Source organism: Trichechus manatus, unplaced genomic scaffold (genome assembly GCF_000243295.1).
Source record: "Trichechus manatus latirostris isolate Lorelei unplaced genomic scaffold, TriManLat1.0 scaffold00249, whole genome shotgun sequence".
NCBI classification, from domain to species: Eukaryota; Metazoa; Chordata; class Mammalia; order Sirenia; family Trichechidae; genus Trichechus; species Trichechus manatus.
Window position 1 is genome coordinate 480,731 of NW_004444185.1, and position 23,981 is coordinate 504,711.

The following is a 23,981-nucleotide window of genomic DNA, read 5'->3' on the forward strand; positions in this document are numbered from 1 at the left end:
GCAAGTTTGCACATGTAGATTCCGCCTGATGAAATCAGACTCCTTGAGCAGCAGTCTTTGACCTGACAGAGCTCTAAGAGCTGAAAGCCACTGTCTCATTCTAAAGGGCCTTGGGTGGCACAAATGGTTTGCACTCAGCTGCTAACCTAAAGGTGGGCAGTTCGAACCCACTCAGCAACACTGTGGAAGAAAGACCTGGTGATCTGCTTCTGTAAAGATTACAGCCAAGAAAACCTTATGGAGCAGTTGTACTCTGGAACGCATGAAGTCACCACAAGTAGTCAGAATCAACTCAATGGCAATAGGTTTTGTTTTTTGGGTTATTTCTTTTTTTTTTTTTTTTTTTGTCTCATTTGCAATCCATTTGGCAATCTTCTAGACCACACAATAAACTAGTGTCTGGGCTCCTGCAAACCCACCTCTCCTTCCTTCCCTCCTCAACTGCTAACTCTCATCCATTTGACAGGACTGCAGAAAGTCATTGGCCAAGCCCATCTTTCTTCACCACCATTCCCCTCTCACACCTCATACCCATGGACACAAATATCCTTGTCATTCCTGCCCCATTGTGTCACAGAGGAGGGTCACTCTGGAGGGTCACAGTTTACCTGCTAAGCCACCCCTTACCCCACAGACTTCTGGTATGTTTTCTCTTCCTCTTTTTCACTTTCTCTGCCAATATAGGTCCAAGTCAGGCTCAGATGTCTATGTCTAAAGGACTTACCTGAACAGAGAACTTATCTTCGTTGGGCAGAATTCTGTAAGTGTAAACGCAATTCCGATACCTGAAAGAGATCAAAGGCTTCATTAGCACATGTGCAGAAAAATCCATTTTTCTTGTAACCAAAAAAAGACAAGAATTGCTGACATAGCTAGAGGAACCCGGGCAGGAGGTATCTAAATCTTGCAGCTGACCCTTCTCTGAGTTGGAGATTAGCCCTGATGTCAACCAATCCTGGACCGAGGCACTGCTTGCCTCCTGACCCCCACCTCCCGCATTCAAGGAGCTTAAGGAACAGGCCAGCAGGGCCATTTGGAAGTGGACATGTGGTCTACACCTGGGCTTGGCAGCTGTTTCATCTGTTCTAAAGGAGTCCATCTGGGAGGGTTTCCTCAACCTCTCAACTGTCACGCTGGCCAGAAGAACAGGAGCAGGAGTGTTTCAAGAGGAAATAAGACCAATGGGGCTGAGCAGAGTGGGTCATGCTGAACGGGTATCAGGCACAGCCACGGAGAGGGGTGCTTGGCTTTGCTCAGGCTTGGCCTTCCCGCTGAGCCTCCGCTACCCCAGTGCCTTGCTTCCTTGGAGACTTTACTCCATGGATTCATTCTCCCAAAGGCTGGCCACCCATCAGAGATCCGGATTCCTCCAGCAGCTGGTGTGAGTCCTAGACTTGCTTCTAACAAAAAAGTGCTAGGAATCACAGCTTCTCTTCTTCTTCTAAAAGCTCTACCTTCTTCTTGCTCAGGGGTCCCCAACATGAGAAGGAGGAGCTACTTTTTTAAAATAGATTTTACTTTTTTAAGAGCAGTTTTAGGTTTGTAGAAAAATTGTGCAGAAAGCTCAGAGAGTTCCCATGTATCACCCTTTCCCTCTTCACACAGCTTCTCCGGTCATTAGCGTCTTACATTCCTGTGGTACATTTGTTACAACAGATGAACCAATATTGATACAATGTTGTTGTTGTTAGGTGCTGTCAGGTTGGTTCCGATTCATAGTGACCCTATGTACAACAGAATGAAACACTGCCCGGTCCTGTGCCATCCTCACAATCATGGTTATGCCTGAGCCCATTGTTGCAGCCACTGTGTCAATCCATCTCATTGAGGGTCTTCCTCTTTTTTGCTGATCCTCTACTTTGCCAAGTATGATGTCCTTCTCCAGGGACTGATCTCTCCTGATAACATGTCCAAAGTACGTGAGAGGGAGTCTCATCATCCTCACTTCTAAGGAGCATTCTGGCTGTACTTCTTCCAAGACAGATTTGTTCGTTCTTTTGACAGTCCATGGTATAGTCAATATTCTTCGCCAACACCCTATTCAAAGGCATCAATTCTTCTTTGGTCTTACTTACTCATTGTCCAGCTTTCAAATGCAAATGAGGCAACTGAAAACACCATGGCTTGGGTCAGGTGCACCTTAGCCTTCAAGGTGACATCTTGATACATTAGTATTAATTAAAGTCTATAGTTTACATTAGGGTTCACTGTTCCTGTTGTGCAGTTCTGTGGGTTTTGATAAATTCATAATGTCACATGTCCACCATTACAGCAGCATACAGAGTAGTTTCACTGCCCTAAAAATGCCCTACGCTCCACCTGTTCATCCCTTCCCCTCCCTTTGGCCCCCTGGCAACCGCTGATTTTTTTGTTGTCCCTATAGTTTTGCCTTTTGTAGAATGGGTTAATAGTTGGAATTATACAGGATGTAGCTTTTTAGTAGGATGCGTTTAAGGCAAGGAGCAACTTTTTATTTTCCTAAAACCTCTGAGAGGAAGGGCAGTTGTCACATCTGAGCACCTTGGAAGAAGGACACATTAGTGGGTAGTCACCCAGTCCACCAGGAGCCTGGCAGAAGCAGCTACAGTCCTGGAAGTCCACCTGCCTGACTGCCGAGCCCGGTAGGCTAGCAGGAGCTTGGAGAAATGCTTATTGGGAGTCTTATAGTCTTACTTGAAGTTGCAAGTTTGTTCTCTTAACCACCATATAGTTGTTAGCTACTGGTGAGTCAGCCCCCAACTCATGGTGACCCCATGCACAGAGCATTGGGCTGTTGTGATTCATAAGGTTTTCATTGGCTGAGGTTTGGAAGTAGATCACCAAGCATTTCTTCTTAGTCTGTCTTAGTCTGTAAGCTCCGTTGAAAGCTGGCCAGCATCACAGTAACACGCAAGCCTCCACCGACAAGCGAGTGCTAAGTGCGTGAGGGGCATCAGCCAGGAAGAAAAGAAGGTGAGAATTCTCCCACTGAGTCACCACTGCCCCCTTGAACCACCAGAATCTCCCTTTACTCCCTCTGCTTGGGATTCTTATGAACCTTGAAAGCCTGCCCACCCAGCTGAACCCCCTAAGACCTGGGGCCACCCTCTAGCTCATCAGATATTTGTTTTGTGTCTGAGATCAAGACAATGCTTCATTATAGAAGTTTTTTTTTATTTAGCCCCTCGCATGTGCCAGGCACTTCACTAAGCATTTACATACGCTGTTAACTAGATTGGAGAAGCCTTAGTGGCCCAGTAGTTAAAGCGCTCAGCTACTAACCAAAAGGTCAGCCGTCCAAACCTACCGGTCACTCCACAAGAGAAAGATGTGGCAGTCTGCTTCTGTAAAAGATTACAGCCTTGGGAACGGTCTGGAGCAGTTCTACTCTGTCCTGCAGGGTCGCCGTAAGTCAAAATCAACTCAGTGGCAATGGGTTTATTAACTAGATTTAACAAATTATACACTAGTTTAAAAAAATTCCAACCGTACAGAATGATATACAATGAAAAGTAAATGTCCCTTCTGTAAGCCCCACTTCTAAGATTTAATACTCTTTGTTTTGTAAATTTTTCCAGACCTTTTAAACATACACGTACACTTATATATGTATATTTTTAAAAATACAAATAATGTCATACTGTATACCCTGGTGGCGTAATGGTTAAGAGCAACGGCTGCTAACCAAAAAGGTTGGCAGTTCGAATCCATCAGGTGCTCCCTGGAAATCGTATAGGGCAGTTCTACTCTGTCCCACAGGGTCACTGTCAGTTGGAATCGACTTAACGGCAACAGGTTCTTTTTGGTTTATATACACTGTTCTGAAATTTGCTTTTTTCCCCCCCCCCCCCCAGAAAAAATCTTAGATGTCCTCCCAAATCAGCCAATCACCAAAAAAGCAAACCGGTAGCTGTCAAGTCGATTCTGACTCATAGTTCAGTGAGACCCTATAGGAATCCTATAGGACCGAGCAGAACTGCACTATAGGGTTTCCAAGGCTGTAGCCACATCTTTCTCCCGTAGAGCCACTTGTGGGTTCATACTGCTGATCTTTGGGTTAGCAGCCAAGCTCTTACCCACTGCATCACCTAAGTTCCTTTTTTAAACAAATCAACCAATTTTTAAAAAAACCTGCTGATTTTGGGGTTAGCAGCCAAGCTCTTAACCACGTCACCACCAGGGCCCCTAAATTAACCAATAGAGATGGTTTATTATCATTCCAATTATGTTCCATCATGCAGATGTACAATCGTTTGTTTGACCAGACCCCTGATGATGGATAAGCAGTTATTTTTAGGTGTTGGCTATTATAAATAACGCTTCAATGAACATCTTTGTGTCCATGGGTGAATGCATCGCTTCAGTTTCCTCATCGGTAAAATGAGGATCATAATGACAACACCTACCTGTCGTGGTGTGGATTAGAGGAGTTAATATATGAAAAGCATTTACAACAGTGCCTGGCACACATTAAACATTACACATGGGGATATTTATTAGGGATTGTTGATAAATCAATCAGAAGGAGAACAACTGGGCTGAAGGACATGGGCATTTTACATTTTAATAGAGAGTTCCAGTTGCCTTCCAACCAGGTTATGCCATTTTTTTCTCCTACTAACCAAATACGACGATGTCGATGGTCCCACACCCTGCCAACTGGGTGTTCCCAGACCTCATAATCTTTGTAGATCTTCTAGGTGAAAGAAAACGATAGCTTGCTTTAATTTGCCTTTCTTTATGAGAAGGGTTGAGCATTTTCTCAGATGTATTTTTTTTTTAGCAATTTGTATTTCTTTTTCTGTGAATTCCTTTCATTCACTGTTTTTTTTTTTTTGATCATTCATCTTTTTCTTATTTGTAAGAATCTTTGCTATATGCTGAAACATTTTTTGCAGCTGTTTTATTTTTATTAAAACTCTGTAGAAGCTGTTTTACAGTTTTTCTGGTCAAACATATCCAACTTTTATTTTATGCCTTTGACTCACAGTATTTAAATACAATTTTGGATGATTTTTTAGGTAATTTCATTTCCACATGCTTCTTAATTGCTCACAGAAAACTTTTTTTTCCTCTCTTTCTCCTACCCCTTTTGTTCCCTATCTTTCCGCTCCCTGACCTATCCCCAGAGCCCGAATTGGCACCATAATTGGCTTGTATACGAGAAGGCAAGGATCAGCCTCTAGTCCAGTGGTGTTTGGCTGCTAACTGAAAGGTTGGCAGTTTGAATCTGTCCAGTGGCTCTGCGGAAGAAAGATCTGGTGATCTGCTCATATAAAGATCACAGGCCTAGGAAACCCTATGGGGCAGTTCTACTGTCATATACGGTCGCTATAAGGAGCCCTGGAGCCCTGGTGGTGCAGTGGTTAAGGGCTTGGCTGCTAACCAAAAGGTGAGCAGTTCGAATCCACCAGCCGCTCCTTGGAAACCCTATCGAGCAATTCTACTCTGTCCTACAGGGTCACTATGAGTCTGAATCCACTCCACAGCAACGGGTTTAGTTCGGTTTTGATAAGGAGCCCTGGTGGCTCAGTGACTAAAGCAATCAGCTGCTAACCAAAAGGTTGGCAGTTGGAACCCACCAGTGGCTCTGCAGGAGAAAGATGTGGCAGCCTGCTTCCATAAAGATTTACAGCCTTGGAAACCCTATGGGGTCACTACCAGTAGGAATCGACTGGAGGGCAGCGGGTGTGAGTTGAAAATACTTAACCACTGCTAACAGCCACACCAACCAGTGTCACGTCCCCTCCCAGAGACAACTCCAAGAGCCAGCCCCCACCCACCTCCGCCCCCTCTGCAGCGCCCAGGGAGACAAACGCCAGAGCCAGGCCTGAACCTTGCTGTTCTTTTATCTTTCAACACAGGCTTTTGTGGCACTTCCTCTTGTAGATATGCAAATGCAGCGAGGGTGAGAAGAGGCTCTTATTTGGCTGAGGGCAGCGAATTTATGGGAGGCCCCAGCAGCCGGCCCAGAACGTCAGTTTGTCGACAGAAGGAAAGAACTGAGTCACAAGCGGAGAGACGGACAACCATCGGCACAGGAAGGCCCTCTCATTAATCAAGAGGCTTTTTTGTGGCTTTTTCAGAGAGGACCTAGAAACACTGACGCAAAATAACTACAAAACTAAATCTCCATGTTACTGAAACAGATCAGAATCCCGAAGCTAGTACAATAGGAAGAGAAGCTTAGAAAGTCCTTCTCCAAAGTCCTGGGTTTGATGAGAGGCTCTCTGCATCTCCAGTGCCCCAACCGACACCCTGGGGCAGAATTAGTTTAGAAATTCAAGGGAAATTTACAGCATCGCCACCCTTGCCGCTGCCACATACACGGATGGGGAGAATAGAGTCCCAAACTGCCCTCTGGGGTGTGCGGGCTCTGCAGGGAGGTGGAGGAGGGCACCCCTCGGCCTGCCCACTCACCAGCAGCTACACTTAGCCCTGGTCATATATGAATACACACAACACATCCATACCAAAACCAAAAACCAAACCCATTGCCATAGTGTTGAGTTGGACTCACAGAGACCCCATAGGACAGAGCAGAACTGCCCCATAGGGTTTCCAAGGAGCAGCTGGTGGATTCGTACTGCCAACCTCTTGGTTAGCAGCCATAGCACTTAACCACTGCACCACCAGGGCTCCCATACATCCATAGCCATGTGCGTATACATATACACATAATATACTCATACATTTGCAGTGAAGCCTGTGAGAGCTGGAATTTGGCAGGACTGCCTTGTTTTTTCCAGGTCTCGAGACAGTTTTCTGCCTTTGACAGAGTGCAGACTTACCAGTTTTCTATTGCTCTTTTTAGTGGAAAATATTTGAGTTTTCCTTCTCTGACAGGTTTTTGCCTTACACAGTGACATGGACTGAATTATGTCCCCCCAAAAAACGTGTGTATCAATTTGACTGGGCCATGATTCCCAGTATTGTGTGGCTGTCCTCCATTTTGTGATTGTAATTTTATGTTAAAGAGGATTTGGGTGGGATTGTAACACCCTTACTAAGGTCACATCCCTGATCCAACATAAAGGGAGTTTCTCTGGAGTGAGCCCTGCACCACCTTTTATCTTACAAGAGATAAAAGGAAAGAGAAGCAAGCAGAGAAGGGGGACCTCACACCAAGAAAGCAGTGCTGAGAGCAGAGTGCATCCTTTGGACTCAGGGTTCCTGCTCAGAGAAGCTCCTAGTCCAGGGGAAGATTGATGACAAGGACCTTCCTCCAGAGCAGACAGAGAAAACCTTCCCCTGGAAATGACGCCCTGAACTTGGACTTCTAGCGTACTAGACTGTGAGAAAATAAATCTGTCTTTTTTAAAGCCATCCACTTGTGGTATTTCTCTTATAGCAGCACTAGATGACTAAGACACACAGGTTCCGGCTTTCAAAGGTTTTGCTGTATATACACATGCATACACACAACACACACAGGCATATACACACACAGAACACACATGCGTGTGCATACACGTATACATGTGCATATACATACACACATGCATATATATACACATAAGCCAGACATATAACATGCATACATATACACATACGCACGAGTATGCGTATATACATAGTATATGCATGAACATAGATATAAATACAATCTTACATGTACAAAGTGTAAAGGAAAGATTCCAGAGCTCAATAGCGCTTGAAAACACTGGCTAGAACACAACCCAGACAGCGTGCTCGTTGCTGTTTGGGGACAGAGGGCCACAGCCAGCCCCCCACCCCTGCTCTTATGGTGATTTATAACAATTTGAGGTGCTACAGCTGGCTATTCCCTGCTACTCATTCCGGTGACCATTTCCATGTCAGGGTAATTGTGTTAAGAATATTCTCACTGGAGGTCCAGGTTGGGATCACACTGGGCTGGACAGTATTTAACTCTGCTATCCAACGAGATCTGTCCCATCCCCAAATGAGGTGGGGCTTAAAAGGGGTTTTCCATGGGACTCGGGACAGCAGCTGTTGCTCCTGTTGCTGACAGGGTGCCCAGCCTGTGCTAAGCAAGGAGGAAAGAAGAAGAGGGGTGCTTCCCCTGGGAAGGGCCTTTCCAGCTCAGCCCTAACATGGAACAGGAAGTTCTACTCCAACATAAGAGGACAAGCAATTAGAAATAGGAACAAACATGGCGGTGTTTTATTTATCCTTCCTTTAAATATTCCTATTTCTGCATGATTATTACTCCCTAGATAAACACTTCTGACCTGCTGAGAAATATCCTTCACCAGGTGAGCATCAGAGTGAGTGAGAGAGAGACTCTCAAAGTGAGAACCTCATTAGTGTTTCTGCTTCGCTCTGCCACTCGGCTTAGAAGCCTCCTACAAGTGTTTTTAAACCCCTTTGTAACTCTTGTTCAAAATCCTCTCCAATGTCTAACGTTGTTTGCCCAAGTTTTCCTTGGTTAAGTGTTGCAGTCTTCTGGACAAGATGGGGCAGGAGAACAGGAGCTGGAACCATTTGGACCAGTGAAGAAACAAGAGAAAACATAGGTCAGAATTAGGAGCCAAGGATGTTCATTCTTCACCACCCAAACCCTTGAAGAATCCCAATCAAAAGAGAGCTCTAAACCCCCAAAACCCATTGCCATTGGGTCGATTCCAGCTCATAGCAACCCTACAGGACAGAGCAGAACTGCCCTGCAGGGCTTTCAAGGAGCGAAGAGTGGATTCAAACTGCCGACCTTTTGGTTAGCAGCCAAGCTCTTAACCACAGCGCCACCAGGGCTCCAGGAGAACACTACAGTTGATAAATTAAAGGAGACCCCTAAGGAGTCCATAGGTGGTGCAAATGGTTAAGCACTCATCTGCTAGCTGAAAGGTTGGTAGTTTGAGCCCACGCAAAGGTGCATTAGAAGACAGAAGGGAACAACCTTGAAAACCCTATGGAGCACAGTTGTATTCTGCACACATGGGGTCACCGTGAGTCTGGATTGACTCGACAGCAACTAATAACAACAACAATCCCCAGCACCTAGTACAGAGCCTGGTATATCATAAGCACTCAATAAAAGAGACCGCTAAGAGCTAACCTGGAGTCCCCTCCAGAAGACAGAAAGCAGGAGGAGGAGGCCGTTGGCCAGGAGATGAGTGGTGGAGGTGAGATAGGTCAGAGTACTGTTGGAAGCCCACCGTGAGGTCCCTCCCATTTCTGCAGACCAGGAGCTCTGAGCCCTGTCCTAGCATCAGGGGGGCCTTCAGCTCGTTCTTTATCCAACAGCTGCATGAAGCAAAGATCTGGGATGAGACCCCTGGGAGAGGCCCATGCATCCACATCCCACCCCACCCCCTCATCATTTCCCTGCCCTGAGCTGGAGCTCAGAGCTGCATCTCAGATCAGGGAGTTCCCCCCACCCTATTCCTGTCGCCACTTGAAAGAAGTGGGCGCCATTTTCCTAAGGATTCCAAGGAGCTTTGTTGTTGTCTTTCCCCTGCGGAGGGGCTGGGTGAGTTCGCTCCTTTCAGTTAGCAGCCAAGCTCTTAACCATTTGCTCCACCAAGGCTCCTCAAAGGAGCTCTCACTATCTTACATAGAATCACTGCAAAAAAAAGCAAGACATTTTGGAGGAGAGGTCTGATTTGGGATCTCAGTAAGATTTCAGAGACTGTTACATCCCTGAAACTAGAAAAATCGTTTGATAAAATTAAATACTCAGTCCTTCAAGACTCTTTATAAAACTAGGAAAAAGTGAATCCTTCTTGGATACAACCATCAATAACAACTAACTTTTCAACTATGTGCTCTATCGAGTCCTTTCTGAGCAGTACACATTCTATTCCTCACAGGGCTTCTCCCGAGCATAGACAGCCTCCCCCACTGCCTTAGCCAATGCAATCAGTTAAGAAATCTGAACAATCAGGCCAATAAATACGCAGGATCTATATCAAGAAAGAAGCCCTGGTGGCACAGTGGTTAAGAGCTACGGTTGCTAACCAGAAGATTGGCAGTTTGAATCCACCAGCCACTCTTTGGAAACCCTATGCGACAGTTCTACTCTGTCCTATAGGGTCACTATGAGTCGAATTCAACTCAGTGACAATGGGTTTGGTTTTGGGTATATCAAGAAAACTATAAAATTTTAAACAATAGAAAAAACCAGTATTTACTGTTGAGAAGACTATTATTAAAATGTCAATTTTTCACAAGTTATATTAGGGATTTAACGCAATTATGATCAAAATCCCAATATTGTATTTTCCAACTTGACAAAATTATTATCTGGTCCACTTGGAAGAATACACGAGAAGAATAGATAAGGAAATCCTAAAATAAAATGTTTTATAAAACTATAGTAGTTGATGGAAACCCTGGTGGCATAGCAGTTAAGTGCTACAGCTGCTAACCAAAAAGTCGGCAGTTCGAATCCACCAGGCACTCCTTGGAAGCTCTATGGGGCACTTCTGCTCTGTCTTATAGGGTTGCTGTGAGTCAGAATCAACTCAGCGGCAATGGGTTTGGTTTTTGGTTTATAGAACTTGACATGGTATGATTTTGGTGTGAGAAAAGCAGACATCCATGGAACAAGGTAAGCAGACGAGGAAGAGGTATATAAGGCAGCATACGGCAAAAGAGGTTATCAGAGGGGGAAGGAATAAACTATCCCATACAGGGTTTTGGAAAAGAAGGTTACTTGAGAAAAATACATACGAATCTTTCTCTTATCCCACCCATTCAATTAATTCCAGAGAGATTAAAGTGTTACAAAAAAAAAAAAAAAAAATCAAACCATAATAGTTCTATTTGTTTTTGCCAGGCACTATGCTCAGTACTGGAGCCCTGGTGGTGCAGTGGTTAAGACCTCTGCTGCTAACCAAAAGGTCGGCAGTTCAAATCCACCAGCTGCTCCTTGGAAGCTCTATGGGGCAGTTCTACTCTGTACTATAGGATTATTATGAGTCAGAATCAACTCAACGGCATCAGATTTGGGTTTTTTTTTTTGTTTTTTTTTTTTTGGTGCTCAGTACTTGATAGACATTTTTCACTCAATGCATCCAACAACAAAATCAAATAGGTGTTCTTATGCCTGGTATTCAAATGAGGTATCCGGTGGAGTTACATAACCTGACTGAGTTGTTCCTTTAGCCCCTGTTCATTAGCTCCAAAGGCTCTGTTTTAACATCCTGCCTCCCACAGGAAGAGACAGAAGCGAATTTCTGCCTTCAGAGTGATTCTCAAAGTTGTAAGACTCACAAAAGAACAACATTGATAGCGTTTACTGCAAAAAATTTATGACTTCTGAGCATCAAAATGGAGTCTTGTGGCACAGTGGTTAAGCACTCGGCTGCCAACCAAAAGTTTGGTGGTTTGAACCCACCAGCTGCTCTGTAGGAGACAGATGTGGCAGTCTGCTTCTATAAAGATTACAGCCTTGGAAATCTTATAGGGCACTTCTACTCTGTCCTTAGGGTCACTACGAGTCAGAATCGAACCGATTTGATGGCAGTGAGTTTGGTTTTTCTTTTTGGAACGTCAAAAAAATCATAACTTCTAAAGGCAAACCACAAAGAGTGCACATATTTGCAACAAGTGTGATAGTGTGATATAAACACTAATGCAAACAGATAAGAGAAATGCTACAACCTTAACAGAAATACGGGTAAAGAGAATTGAACAGACCATTCACCAAAGAGGAATTACGAAGGTCGATAAATTCTATCGAACAAGCTCAATATGACTGCAAACAAGAAGATGCAAATCAAAATGAACATGAATCGCAACTCACCTTGCAACTGAATTTTTTAACGAAATTATTATAATAGGGGGATTGGGAATGAGGTGGGCACTCTCTTCTACTGCTCCAAGGAATGGAAATGGAAACACAATTTCTGGAAAGCAGTTTGTCATTCTGTATCAAGGCCTTCAAAATATTCCTACCCTTTGATCCCATAATTCCACCCCTGGAAATCTATAACCAGAAATGTGAATGCACATTTCTGCACAAAGATCTTCATCATCATCATATTTATAAGCGCCAAACACTGACAACAAGATAAACATCTGACAATAGAAGACTCATTTCGTAAACGATGACACAGCGCGTAATCGAACTGTGCACATCCGTCGAAGGTAGTATATGGGAGAAAATTTTAATTAAATAGGGAAGTGCTAACACTGCTAAAAAAAAAAAAAACAGAGACTAAAATTACATAATTATATTCTGGAAAACGGTTGAGCGATTCCTCAAAAAGCTGAACATAGAGTCACTATATGACTCAGTAATTCTAGGTATACATCAAAAAGAATTGAAAGCAGGGACTCAACAGATACTTGTACATCAATGTTCATTGGAGCGTTGCTCACAACAGCCTAAAGGTGGAAACAACCCAAGTGTCCTTCAACTGATGGATAGGTAAACAAAATGTGGTAGATATATATAAACATACGTATATATATAGATAGATAGAAACCCCAAAACCAAAACCACTGCCGTCAATTCCAACTCATAGCAACCCTATAGGACAGAGTAGAACTGCCCCATAGAGTTTTCAAGGAGGGGCTGGTGGATTTGAACTGCTGACCTTTTGGTTAGCAGCCGTAGCTCTTAACCACTACGCCACCAGGGCCTCCGTATACATATATATATGTATCTGTATTGCATTGGGCAGATCTGCCGCAAAAGACCTCTTTGAAGTTTTAAAAAGCGAAGCTGTCACTTGGAGGACTAAGGTGTGCCTGACCTAAGCCATGATATTTTCAATCGCCTCATATGCGTGCAAAAGCTGGACAATGAGAAAGGAAGACAAAAGAAGAATTGATGCCTTTGAATTATGGTTTTGGTCAAGAATATTGACTAATACCATGGACTGCCAAAAGAACGAATAAGTCTGTCTTAGAAGAAGTACAGCCAGAATGCTTCTTAGAAGCGAGGAGAAGGACACCATGCTTGGTAAGGTAGAGGGTCAGCGAAAAAGAAGAGGACCCTCGATGAGATGGATTGACACAGCGGCTGCAACAAGGGGCTCGAACAGCAACAATCGTGAAGATGGCGCAGGACCAGGCAGCCTTTCGTTCTGTTGTACATGGGGTTGCTGTAAGTTGGAATGGACTCGGGCACTTAACAACAGCAGCAATATACATATATATGCACACACACCCACACACACACGCACCCCTGTATACACCAAACCAGTTGCCATCTAGTTCATTCCAGGTCATGGTGACACCATGTTTCAGAGTAGAGCTGTGCTCCTTGGGGGTTTTCAATGGCTGTGATCTTTTGGAAGTAGATTGCCAGACCTTTCTTCTGAGGTGCCTCTGGGTGGATGCCAACCACCAACCTTTTTGTTAGTAGCTGAGTGCTTAATTGTTTGCACTCCCAAGGGACTCCATGTATATCTGTACATACAAATAGATATACATATAGAGAGAGAGAAAGAGAAAACGAGAAGCTACACTGGCAATTAACAGGGATCATCTTAGTCTCTCAGTGACTGGGTGATTAATTTCCTTCTTTACAGTTGGTACCCTTCGTACTAGATACTTCACACTGCTTTTTTAAGTTTCTGGAAAGAAAGCTGCACTCTTTATCAGAAGATCTATTTCTGTGCTCAGCTGGGCCGGGCCAGCCTGTCCTCTCCAGACGGGGGTGCGTGGTTGCGCGTGAGGGGCCTGGACCGATGATGACACCACTGCCTTTCGAAGCTAACAGTCCCTGGTCTGTCTGCAATAAGTAACTGAACCCAAACGGTTTGGGTCCTGGTACCTATTAATATCATGTTTTCTAATTCATGGGGACAAAGGCCCTGGTGCCACCCATGCTATAGCCGCGTTCCCCCCCACCTCCTCAGCCTCGTCTTCTCCTGGGGTCTGGCCTGTGGCAGCCGTCTCATCAGACAGACTTGGCTCCCGTTAGCTACCAGCTCAGCTGTAGGTCTTTTGTCCTCTCCATGTCTCCTCCTGAATGGGAACTAGGCAATCTGTCTTAACAAGGCCTCCATTTTCTCTCGCCTATATCTTCATTCTCTCTGGGTTAATTGAGCGGCTCTCCCTTGCCCTCTGTGTCCCAAACCTTCTCTCCCTCAGACTTCCAGGGGCTCAGCCCGGCCCCGCACCCACCGGCCACTCATGCGTCACTCAAGCCCTCTTCCTGCCTCAATGTCTTTGAGCACTTCCTCTGAGGAGGCCCCACGTGACAGCCCAGGGTCTCCCACAGCCTCCAGGAAGTTCCAGAAGTGACTCGCTCTGCCTCTGTTCTCTCTCCTTCTGTTTTGGAAATTTCCCCCTACATTGGCCCTCTACTCGTCTGCTTCTGAGACGTCACTACTCACACTTTACCTCATAAAAAAGAACCTCCATCACCCAGTGGGTGCTTGCCACGCACTAGCCTTGGGTCAACATGTTGCTACATTCTCCCATTGTGTCCTAGCAGTAAGCCAATGACACAATAAGCCAGCGACAACCATAAAAAGACAAGTAGCCCAAGTGGACATTGGGCAAGTGTCCTGAACAGATAGTTCTCCAGAGAAGATCTACAAACGGCCAATAAGCACATGGAAAGATGTCCAACGTCATTAGTCATCAGGGAAATGCAATTCAAAACCACAATGAGATGCCACTTCACTCTCATTAAGATGGTGATAATAATAATAAATGATAATAAGTGTTGGTAAGGAAGCGGAGAAATTGGAACCTTTGTACTCTGCTGTTAGGAATGTAAAAGGGTGCAGTCACTTTGCAAAACAGCCTAGGCAAACCAAAGCCAAACCCATTGCTGTCGAGTCGATTCTGACTCATCCCTATAGGACAGGGTAGAACTGCCCCATAGAGTTTCCAAGGAGCACCTGGCGGATTTGAACTGCTGACCCTTTAGTTAGCAGCCGTGGCACTTAACCGCTATGCCACCAGGGTTTCCAAACAGTCCAGCAGTTCCTCAAACAGTTAAACATGGATTTACTATATGATCCAGCAATTTCACTGGCAGGTGTCTATATATACTCCAGCGAGCTGAAAGCATACGTCCACACAGAAGCTTGTTCTGGAATGTTTGTAGCAGCATTATTCATAATAGCCCAAAGTGGAAACAATCCAAGTGTCCATAACTGATGAGTAGATAAAGAAAATGTGGCCTATCCATACAGTGGAACATTATTCAGCCACAAAAAGGAATGAAGTTCTGATTCGTGTTACAGCGTGGACGAACCTCGAAAATGTGCTGAGGGAAAAGAAGCCAGTCACAAAAGACCACATATTATCTGATCCCATTTATATGAAATGGCCAGAATAGGTAAATCCGTAGAGACAGAAAGCAGATAGTGGTTGCCAGGGGCTGAAGAGGGAGAAGTGGGGGAAACAGAGAGTAACTGCGTACACGGTTTCTTTTTGGGGCAATGAAAATGTTCTAAACCCCACTGTGGGGATGGTCACATGATTCCATGAATATACTACAAACTAGTAAATTGTACACTTGGAAAATGTGATGTTATGGCTTGTGAATTATATCTCAATGCAAAATAATAACCCAAAGAGTGGGCGTCCTCATCCTCACTGCTCCAGTGAGGACGCTGGCTGGGCACAGAGAGGTCAGCATCTTGCAAATGATAGACTTCCGTCAGATCTAGCCAACTACAGACGCCCCACTCCTGAGGCCTGTACAGCCTGGCACCGATTAGGGCGGGATCAGCAGACCATCTCTGGGGCAGGCAGCAAGGCCTGGCTGGGAGGACCACGTCTCACCCAGACCCATGGATTCCCACACCAGAGGATGGGGCCTTTCAGCCAAGAAGGGCTGACGTCTTGTGCACAGTTGGATTTAGTCAGTCAGGGAGGCGCACGACCCCACTGCAAAACACGCCAAAGCCAGACTGTACAGGATTACTCTGGGCTGTGGGCACGGAAGACTGGACAGACTCAATTCTAACACAGAGTCTCTTCACATGTAATTTTTGTTAGTCACCTTCGAGTTGATGCCAACTCACGGCCACCACCTGTGTGCAGAGTAGAACTACTCTGTAGGGTTTTCAAGGTTGTGACCTTTGGGAAGCAAATCACCATACCTGTCTTACAAGGTGCCTCTGGGTGGGTTCAAACCACCAACCTTTTGGCTAGTAGTTGAGCGCTTAACCGTTTGTGCTATCCAGGGACCCCTCTTACATACACTTATATGTACTTTACATGCTGTTTTATTGTTGAGTGCTGTTGACTCGATTCCGGCTCATAGCGACTCTACAGGACAGAGCAGAACTGCCCCACAGGGTTTCCAAAGCTGTAATCTTTATGGAAGCAGATTGCCACATCTTTCTTCCACAGAGCGGCTGGTAGGTTTGAACCTCTGAATCTTTCGGTTGGCAGCTGAGCCCTTAGCCACTGCGCCACCAGGTCTCCTAACACTTTACATTGACTGAAGCCCATTGGCTGTCTTCTCACGTGAACCAGATCCCAGGTGCCCTTGGTACTCCCCACCCCCATTCTGGCGATTGTCTGCGCCAGCTCCCCCATCCTTTCTGTCACTCCCACATATGAAAAGCAGCGCCTCTTTGCATTTGGAAGAAAATAACAAACGAGTAGTGTGAACCTCAGTGAAGCTTTGTGAGGGGCCTGGAGGCAGGGGGACTGGATCACACCCACTCACACCCTAGTCAAGAGCTTCACACCTCTCCTGGACATTCCTGCCCTCCCCAGTCCCCTCTCTGTGGCTCCATCACCAGGGATCCCCTCGCCAGCCTCTGTCGCCCACGTGCACGCAGACTGGCTGGCTCTCATTTCTTCGCCCCTCATTTCTTGCCGCGTCTCTTTCCTTCTCCCTCCCAGGAACAGCATGAGTGCGCCTTCTGGCTCTGCCTTTATGAGTCCTGTAACTTGGCAAATGAGACAACCACTCGTGCCTCGGTGTCACCATCTGTGAAGTGGGGATAATCACACTTCCTCCAAAGGTCGTTGTAAACACTGAGTGAGTGGATACATGCAAGGTGCCTATAACTGCGCCTGACAGACAGCAAGCTCTTGATAAATCCTGTCTTATTAGGTTTGCTGTTGCTATTATTAGGCAGGAGCCCTGGTGGTGCAGTGGTTAAGCACTCAGCAGCTAACTGAAAAGTCAGTGGTTCAAATCCTCCAGCCACTCTGCAGGAGAAAGATGTGGCAGTCTGCGTCCGTAAAGATTACAGCCTTGGAAACCCTATGGGGCAGTTCTACTCTGTCCTGTAGGGTTGCTATGAGTCGGAAGCCACTCCACAGCAGTGGGTTTTTTGATTATTAAGCAGAAGGATTGAGCAGTCACCTTTTGTTTGCTAAGCAAGTTTTAGGGCCTGTCCGCTCGGCCTTAAACTGCTTGTCACGCTGTTTCTCCCAAACAAACAGAATGCTTCTCTGAGAAGAATTTTGGTGAATACATGTCCTCCTTCGTGTGCTTTTTCATCTTTCTTGCTGTGTGGTGAGGTCACCCAGGCCAGGGCCATCCGGCATACCGTCCCCTGGGAAGGAGCCTGCCCCCAACTCTTAGGTGTGGCTGGGGCAGCTTGTGGAAGGCTATGTGCTGAGGGAAACCAAACTGCTTCCTCACCACAGCTGGCTGGAGGGCGTTGGTCCCTGGGCCAAAGGCGGCCACGTTCCTGCCTGGGGGAGGGATGCCAGCCCTCTCAGCAGTGGTTTGGTGACATGGCCACAAATGGACCCAATCATAGGCTCTCTTGGGCCCGGCCTGCTCTTACAGAGAGGACAGGCTGTACCCGCAACGATGCTGGGCTACTGGTCCAGCTCCACCTGCATGGTCTGGGGAGGGAGGCTGGCCCCTGCTCGCCCCCGCCAGTCCCTGCACTGACCTTCTCCCACCTGACAGTGCGCTGGCCCCTGTGTGGAAGTGCGCTCCTGGCAGGACAGGACAGCACAGGCCTCCTAATATCCTCCCATCCGAGAAGACCTGGGGTCTCCCTCACGGCGACCCTGCAGACTCCCTGAGCAGGGCACACTTCGTGGGGTTTGGGGACCAGGTGGACGACATAGGCCCTGCCCAGGAAGAGCCGGCTGTCCTCATGCTCACAAACCCCTTGCCCCAGATGGCAGAGCTGGGCCCAAACCCCTGTGGTCATCAGCCTCAGGCCCCCACTTCCGCTGTCTGGGCCCGAGAAGGAGCTCTGGGCTGTCCCTGGCGCTGGGCTTTTCTGAGTTGCTAAGGGGAGATTGAGGAAATGGAGGGTTCGTTGGGTCATGTGGGTTAGCCCTGAATGGCAGCCTTGTCTTTTGGTGTCCCTCAGCCCCTCCCAGCGCCATTAACTAGTCAAATCCGTCCTCCTGCCTGACCACGAGGGCTCGCCCCTATGCGGCCCTTCTCAGCTCCTGGAGCTCAGAACACACCCACCCGGTGCAAACAGTGAACATCCTCAGCTGCTAACCAAAGGGTTGGAGATTTGAGTCTACCCAGAGGTGCCTCCAAAGAAAGGCCTGGCAACCTACCTCCAAAAAACCAGCCATTGAAAACCCTATGGAGCACAGTCCTACTGTGACATGGGGTCACCAGGACTCAGAATCAACTCCATAGCAGCTTGGGCCACTGTCCACTCACTCACCACAGAGGACCTGGGAGGAAGCTCTAGGCTGCTCAGCCCAGGCAGGACGAGAGGCCATGTGGTCCTTCTCCAAGTGGATAGTTTTAGAGCACGAGGGTAAGTCTTTGCAGTTTCCTTCCGCAACCCTGGGGCGCTTTTAAAGCAATTTTAAGAGGCTCCACGCCCACAGCTTCACCACCCAGGAGGACCACAGCATCACCTCTGATCCCTGTACTCTCTCAGCTGACTCCCGGAGAGACTGGGGGGCAAAACCTGTCCTTTCTGAAAGGGACAAAAGCCCAGCTCCCTTTACCCACCTCTGCCCCGTGACTGTGTCACCAGGGAGTTGCAGAAACACCACCTTTACCTTCTGGATCCACAGCACCAGCCCGTGGACCAGGACGGTTTGGGCGAGGTTTCCACCAGTCCACCAGGAAGAGAGAAAACCGAGAATGGGGTAGTTTGTTCTTCATGAATTAAAATGTGTTTGATTGAAAGGGACTGGCTTTAATTTTTTTTTGAGTATGTCTTTCCTACCCTTTTGGAGTTGAAGAGTGCTCTCTTCTATGAAGTGCTAGGAGATGGCCGTTCATTGCCATCCATTTAAACCAGCTCTTAGTTTTCACATCCTGTTAATCAGCAAAATAGAGGTGGTGGCAGCCTTACAGGGCCTACAGGATTTTGGAATGTTGGGTCCAGGATATTCCTACAGCCTCTGGTGGACTCAGACATCCCAAAGATCATGAAGATGGCCCAGGACTGGGCCGTGTTTTGTCCTATTGTATGTAAGGTCACCACGAGTTGGAGCTGACTCGATGGCAACTAACAAGAACGTGGTGGAGCCTTGCCCAGCAGGAAGAGGGGCTTCCCCTGCAGAGTGGGGTGAGGGCCTGGCCAAGGGGCCGGGGCTCCCTGGTGAGAGGCTGCAAGCTCTGGGGTTTGGAACTAAAAGGCTCTTGGGGTTAGAAGATTGAGAAGTCAAGGCTTGGGCTAAGATGATGGTGGACATGTGTGGGCCCCAAGGACACCCTCCCTAAGGTGCAGACACTGCCCTCCTCTTGGCTCTGAGCGTAACTGTGTGGAGGGGAGGAGGGAAGAAGAGGCAGAAGCACAGATACGGGATACCAGGCCATAGTCCCAGTTTTGCCCCCAGCCAGCACGGTGGCCGTGCACTAACGCCTCAGCCTCTCTGAGCTCCGTCTGCTCATCGGCAAAGTGAGAGGATGCAGATTAAAAGTTCTCCGGGGCTTCTCCCAGGAGTCCCTGGGTGGTGCAGACCGTTAATGAGCTTGCCTACTAACCGAAAGGTTGGAGGTTCAAGTCTACGTAGAGGTGCCTTGGAAGAAAGGCCTGGCAATCTACTTCTGAAAAATCGGCTCTTGAAATCCTTACGGAGCACTGTTCTACTCTGACGCTCATGGGGTCGCCATGAGACAGAGTCAACTCAACGGCAACTGGTTTTGGTGAAGACCTCCCCTAGCTCTGGCTCCGGCTTGCCATGATCCCAGATGTTAAGATGCTTGAAGTTTGGAGTCAGAGAGGCCCAAGTTCCATGTGTGTAGACTGAGCGCAACTGTGGCACCTTCCTCAATGAGCCACTGTGAAGATGAATGGGATGGAGTGGGACTTTGGCCAAGGTTCCCCCGGGCAGGAGAGAAAGCCCTCGGGCCTAGTGGGTTTAGACCCAGCTTGTGAGATGCTGAAGAGGGCTTCTCCACCTTGTCTAATGCCCTGCTAGGGGGCCCAGGGAGGCAGTGCCTGCTGGGGAAGTCCGGACGGCCTGCATCCCTTCCCCGAGTGTGAGAGTGGGGACACAGGAAGTGGGCCTTCGGAGGTGGCGCCCCCGAGTGAGTCAGGGCACAGGACGTGTCCGACAGCTGCTAGCCTGGGTGATTTTCTAAATACTCCCAGGTGACCCTTCTAAATGCCCCAGCTTAGCCTTGTGTCCACCCTAAATCTACACTCACACCCAGCTTGACTGGGGGCAGGAGTGGGGTGGTAAGACAGTCTAATGGTTTCCACTGCAGCCTCCAGGGGCAGATGGCCTTGAGTCTGACTGTCTGGAGTCACTAAACTGTCTAAGCCTCAGTTTCCTCATCTGCAGAGCAGGGGTAATCCCAGGCCCTGCCCCACGGGTTGGCGTGAGGGTTAAATGAGATACTGTGTGGCCGAACACTTAGCGCAGCGGGTCAGGGCTTGTGTTCCAAGAGCTGCTTCCCTCTGGTCTGGAGAGCGGCAAGGCAAGCACAGTGGTGCACCTGAGAGGCTCAGGAGGACACACTCGTCCCCACACTGAGCTCTGCACTGCCCGAGGGCCGAGTGGGCTGCAGGGCCCTCCTTCAAAACCAGACCAGAAGGGTGTTTTAGAACCTTCAGAAAGGGGCTCGTGCCTCCGTGGTTAGCACAACTGGCACATTCAGGAACATTCCGGAGCAGCAGAGTGGGAGATGACCTGATGTGGGAGAGAGATCGGGGAGGCGGGGAAGCAGCTGAAGGCGGAGGGGAGAGGGGGTAGATGGCTTGAGAAGACCTGCTCAAACTCAAGATGGTGACTTCCTCTGCTCTGGGGTGAGTGCAGCATCTGGGTGAATGAGAGTCCTTCCCTGATGGAACCCACTCCACATCTGTGGGTCCTCAACAATGGCTCCTACCAGGGACCTGAAACCTGGGCCCAGGAAGGGTCCCCTTAGGCCACATTCACTCTCCAGTCAGATTTCAGAGCTGGCACTTTTGACCAGCACCTGGGCTGAGCAAACTGTTTTTGAACACACCACCCCACGGTGCCCTGAGCTTCTGCCTCTCACTCTGGCCCCTGGGGACCCCAGGAAAGCCCCTGGTATCACAGCTCAAGGTTGACTGGGTTGTGGGACCAGGCCCCGGGGTGGCTGTGGAGAAAACCTACCACAACCAGGCTCCCTCAGCCCCATGGCCAGCAGGTCAAAGGTGCACCCCAGTTGGACCCCACAAACTGGGACCTGTGTGATCAGGCCACTCCATCCAGTGACAAAAATAACTCGCCCAGTGCCAGGCCCCTTGCCAAGCCTGAAGCTGGGCCTCCTTCTCCCGGTGGGCTGAGGTGAGTCCCACCTCCACCTTGGCTGCATCTGGGAGGGAGAGGAGGAGACGTGGAGGGAGGTTGGCCGGAGCAGTGGGCCCAGGGTGGGAGGACGTACTTACAGCACGCAGAGGGCGTAAGCCCGGGAGATGGACTCACTGGCACGCACGAGAAAGCTCCCATCCTTGCCCGTCCTGGAGAGCAGCTCCTCGGCCTTAGAGCGCGTGATATTGCCATGGTTCCAGCAGGGCACCATGGCGGGCAGGGGCCTGCTCGGTGGACCAGCGGCCACCCCCAGCACCCACACGCCACTGAGGGGCAGCTGAGGGCCCCTGCGCTGCTACCAGCCGTCTGTCCCTCTCTGTTGCCTCGGCAGCTGCCACCAGCTTACTGACTGACTTCCTGTTTCAGTGCTCAGCAAGGGAAAGGAAACCAAGCTGCAGAGAACTTCCTCATTACAGAAACCAAGAGGGAGGGAGAGAGAGAGGTCCTGTCTGCCACCTTTCCTCCCACCCACCACCCTTGTTCTTCCCTCCCTCTTGCTCTCCAGCTCTTTCTCGTTCCATTCAGTGGGTCTCAGCCTCCAGCGAAAGTCCTGCCTGGTAAAATTACCAGCTCCTTTAGAGTCCAGGGTTCAGGACTAGCTTCTGAAGACATGTGGCCCAGCAGGCTTGGATGGGCCAAAGCAGTGGCCTCCAAGGCTTGTGCGGTGTCCCCATGGATGGCCACACCTTGGTCAGCAAACATACGTTTGTTAAAACCCAACATAGCAACGAACAGGGCTCACAGGGTAAGGTTCTCGGGCAGACTGAAACCTGCCCCAGGACAGAGCAACAGTGAGGGGTATAATTGAACATGCACCCCCACCTTGGAGACACAGACATCCAGGCACCATATTGTCCTAGTGCCTGGAGAACCTTGGCCACCATCACCTGAGGCCGCAGAGGGGCCAGGTGAAGGCTCCAAGACACCAGTGCGCTCATTCTGAGGGGCTAGGAGGTGCAAAGGAACCTGAGGGGTGACCTGTTCTCCATGGGCAGTGCCGTTCTGGTCCTTGTACCCCAAGTCATCAAGTCCCAGCTTATAAACAAGCAAAGGGAGCTGGTAAACATGGGAAGTGGGTTGTTTACAGCACAAATGCAGGCTCGGTTTTCGCTTCTGGGCCTCTCCAGGACATTTGGGAAACAAGCTCCAAGAGGAAGCCCACACATCCCTACAGGACAAGCTGGCTGGCCGGCCGAGAGGTTGTGTTTACTCCCGAGTTCCTTAGTTCAGAGGAATTGGGGTTGACCAGTTGGACCAGGCTTCTTCTGCTGGGCATAGCTCTGGGGTTGGCCAGTTAGACCAGGCCTCTTCTGCTGGGCATGGCTCTGGGGTTGACCAGTCAGACCAGGCCTCTTCTGCTGGGCATGGCTCTGGGGTTGACCAGTCGGACCAGGCCTCTTCTGCTGGGCATGGCTCTGGGGTTGACCAGTCGGACCAGGCCTCCTCCATTGGGCATGGTTCTGGGTTTGACCAGTTGGACCACGTCTCCTCTGCTGGGCATAGCTCCACGGGGCCTGCTTTGTAGGGGCACCACCTGCATCAGATTTCCGAGGGCTCTAAGAGCAACACTGGCCCTTAGACCCCAGACCTGGGTGGCCTCAGTCCTCAGGTTGGACCCATCAAGGGTGAAGGAGCAAGTACCGACCTATGGTATGAATGAAGCCCCCCCATCCCACACCTGGGCCTTGCTTCCCAGGAACCCCTCCAGCCCACGCCATGGGGGCCTTCTCAAATCCAGCACCCCCACATTCGAGCTGTAGGACTGGGCAGAGTTTCTTATCTCTCCCAACCTTGTTTTCCTCTTCTGTAACGTGGGGAGTCACGCTGAAGGAGTTCATGTGCGTGGAGGGTGTGAGCTGGGCTGGTGGGGTTTCGGGGTGGGAGTCCCCAGGCCCTCCTCGCCTTCAGCGGTACCACACAAGTGAGTTTAGTGTGGAGGGCTCAGATGTGAGCTAAAGAAAGTGAAGAGGGAGCAAGGCAGTGTCACTGGGGGGAGTCGACCCTGGACTGGCCTCCCCTGAGTGACAGGGTGAGGCCTGTCTTCCGGTGGGTGAGATGGAGGGAGGTGTTAACTCAGACCCAAGGCTCAGAAATCATGCCCAAATAGAAGCTCCCTTAAGGGAGGTCCAGGGGTCAAGGCAGGCCAAGTTTCCGGGCTTCCCCTCCAGCACGTGGCTGGCCCGGCCGAAGCAAATGCTTCCTAATTCCGGCCTCAGAGCAGAGCTTGACTTCACCATGCTTCAGGCCTCCCTGGGCTCCAGATGAAAAGTTACTCCCCCATCCTCACCCCAACCTCTCTGAAGCCAAGTTCCTTCCCATGCCACTACGAGCTTCCTGCCTCTTCCCACTGACCCCAGGGACTATATAGATGCCTAAAACCGTTAGCTAATCACACAGTGGAAGAAGCCAGTCTGAAA

General features: G+C 48.7%; 1 protein-coding gene across 6 annotated transcripts in view; it reads right to left on the reverse strand.

Moving 5' to 3' along the window:
* The window catches only part of INPP5D (inositol polyphosphate-5-phosphatase D), a 138,353-nt gene extending 116,447 nt beyond the window's left edge, over positions 1–21,906 (reverse strand). For 4 of the 6 annotated variants that reach the window (XM_023724500.1, XM_023724502.1, XM_023724503.1 and 1 more), the window contains exon 1: positions 725–1,743. In XM_023724500.1, the coding sequence (XP_023580268.1) occupies positions 725–1,099 (375 nt within the window). In that variant the 5' untranslated portion in view covers positions 1,100–1,743. Of the gene's footprint in view, positions 1–724; positions 1,744–21,641 lie in introns of those variants that run through there. The other 2 variants (XM_023724505.1, XM_004389480.3) reach the window with 2 other exon arrangements.
* Between the last annotated feature and the right edge of the window lie 2,075 nt (positions 21,907–23,981).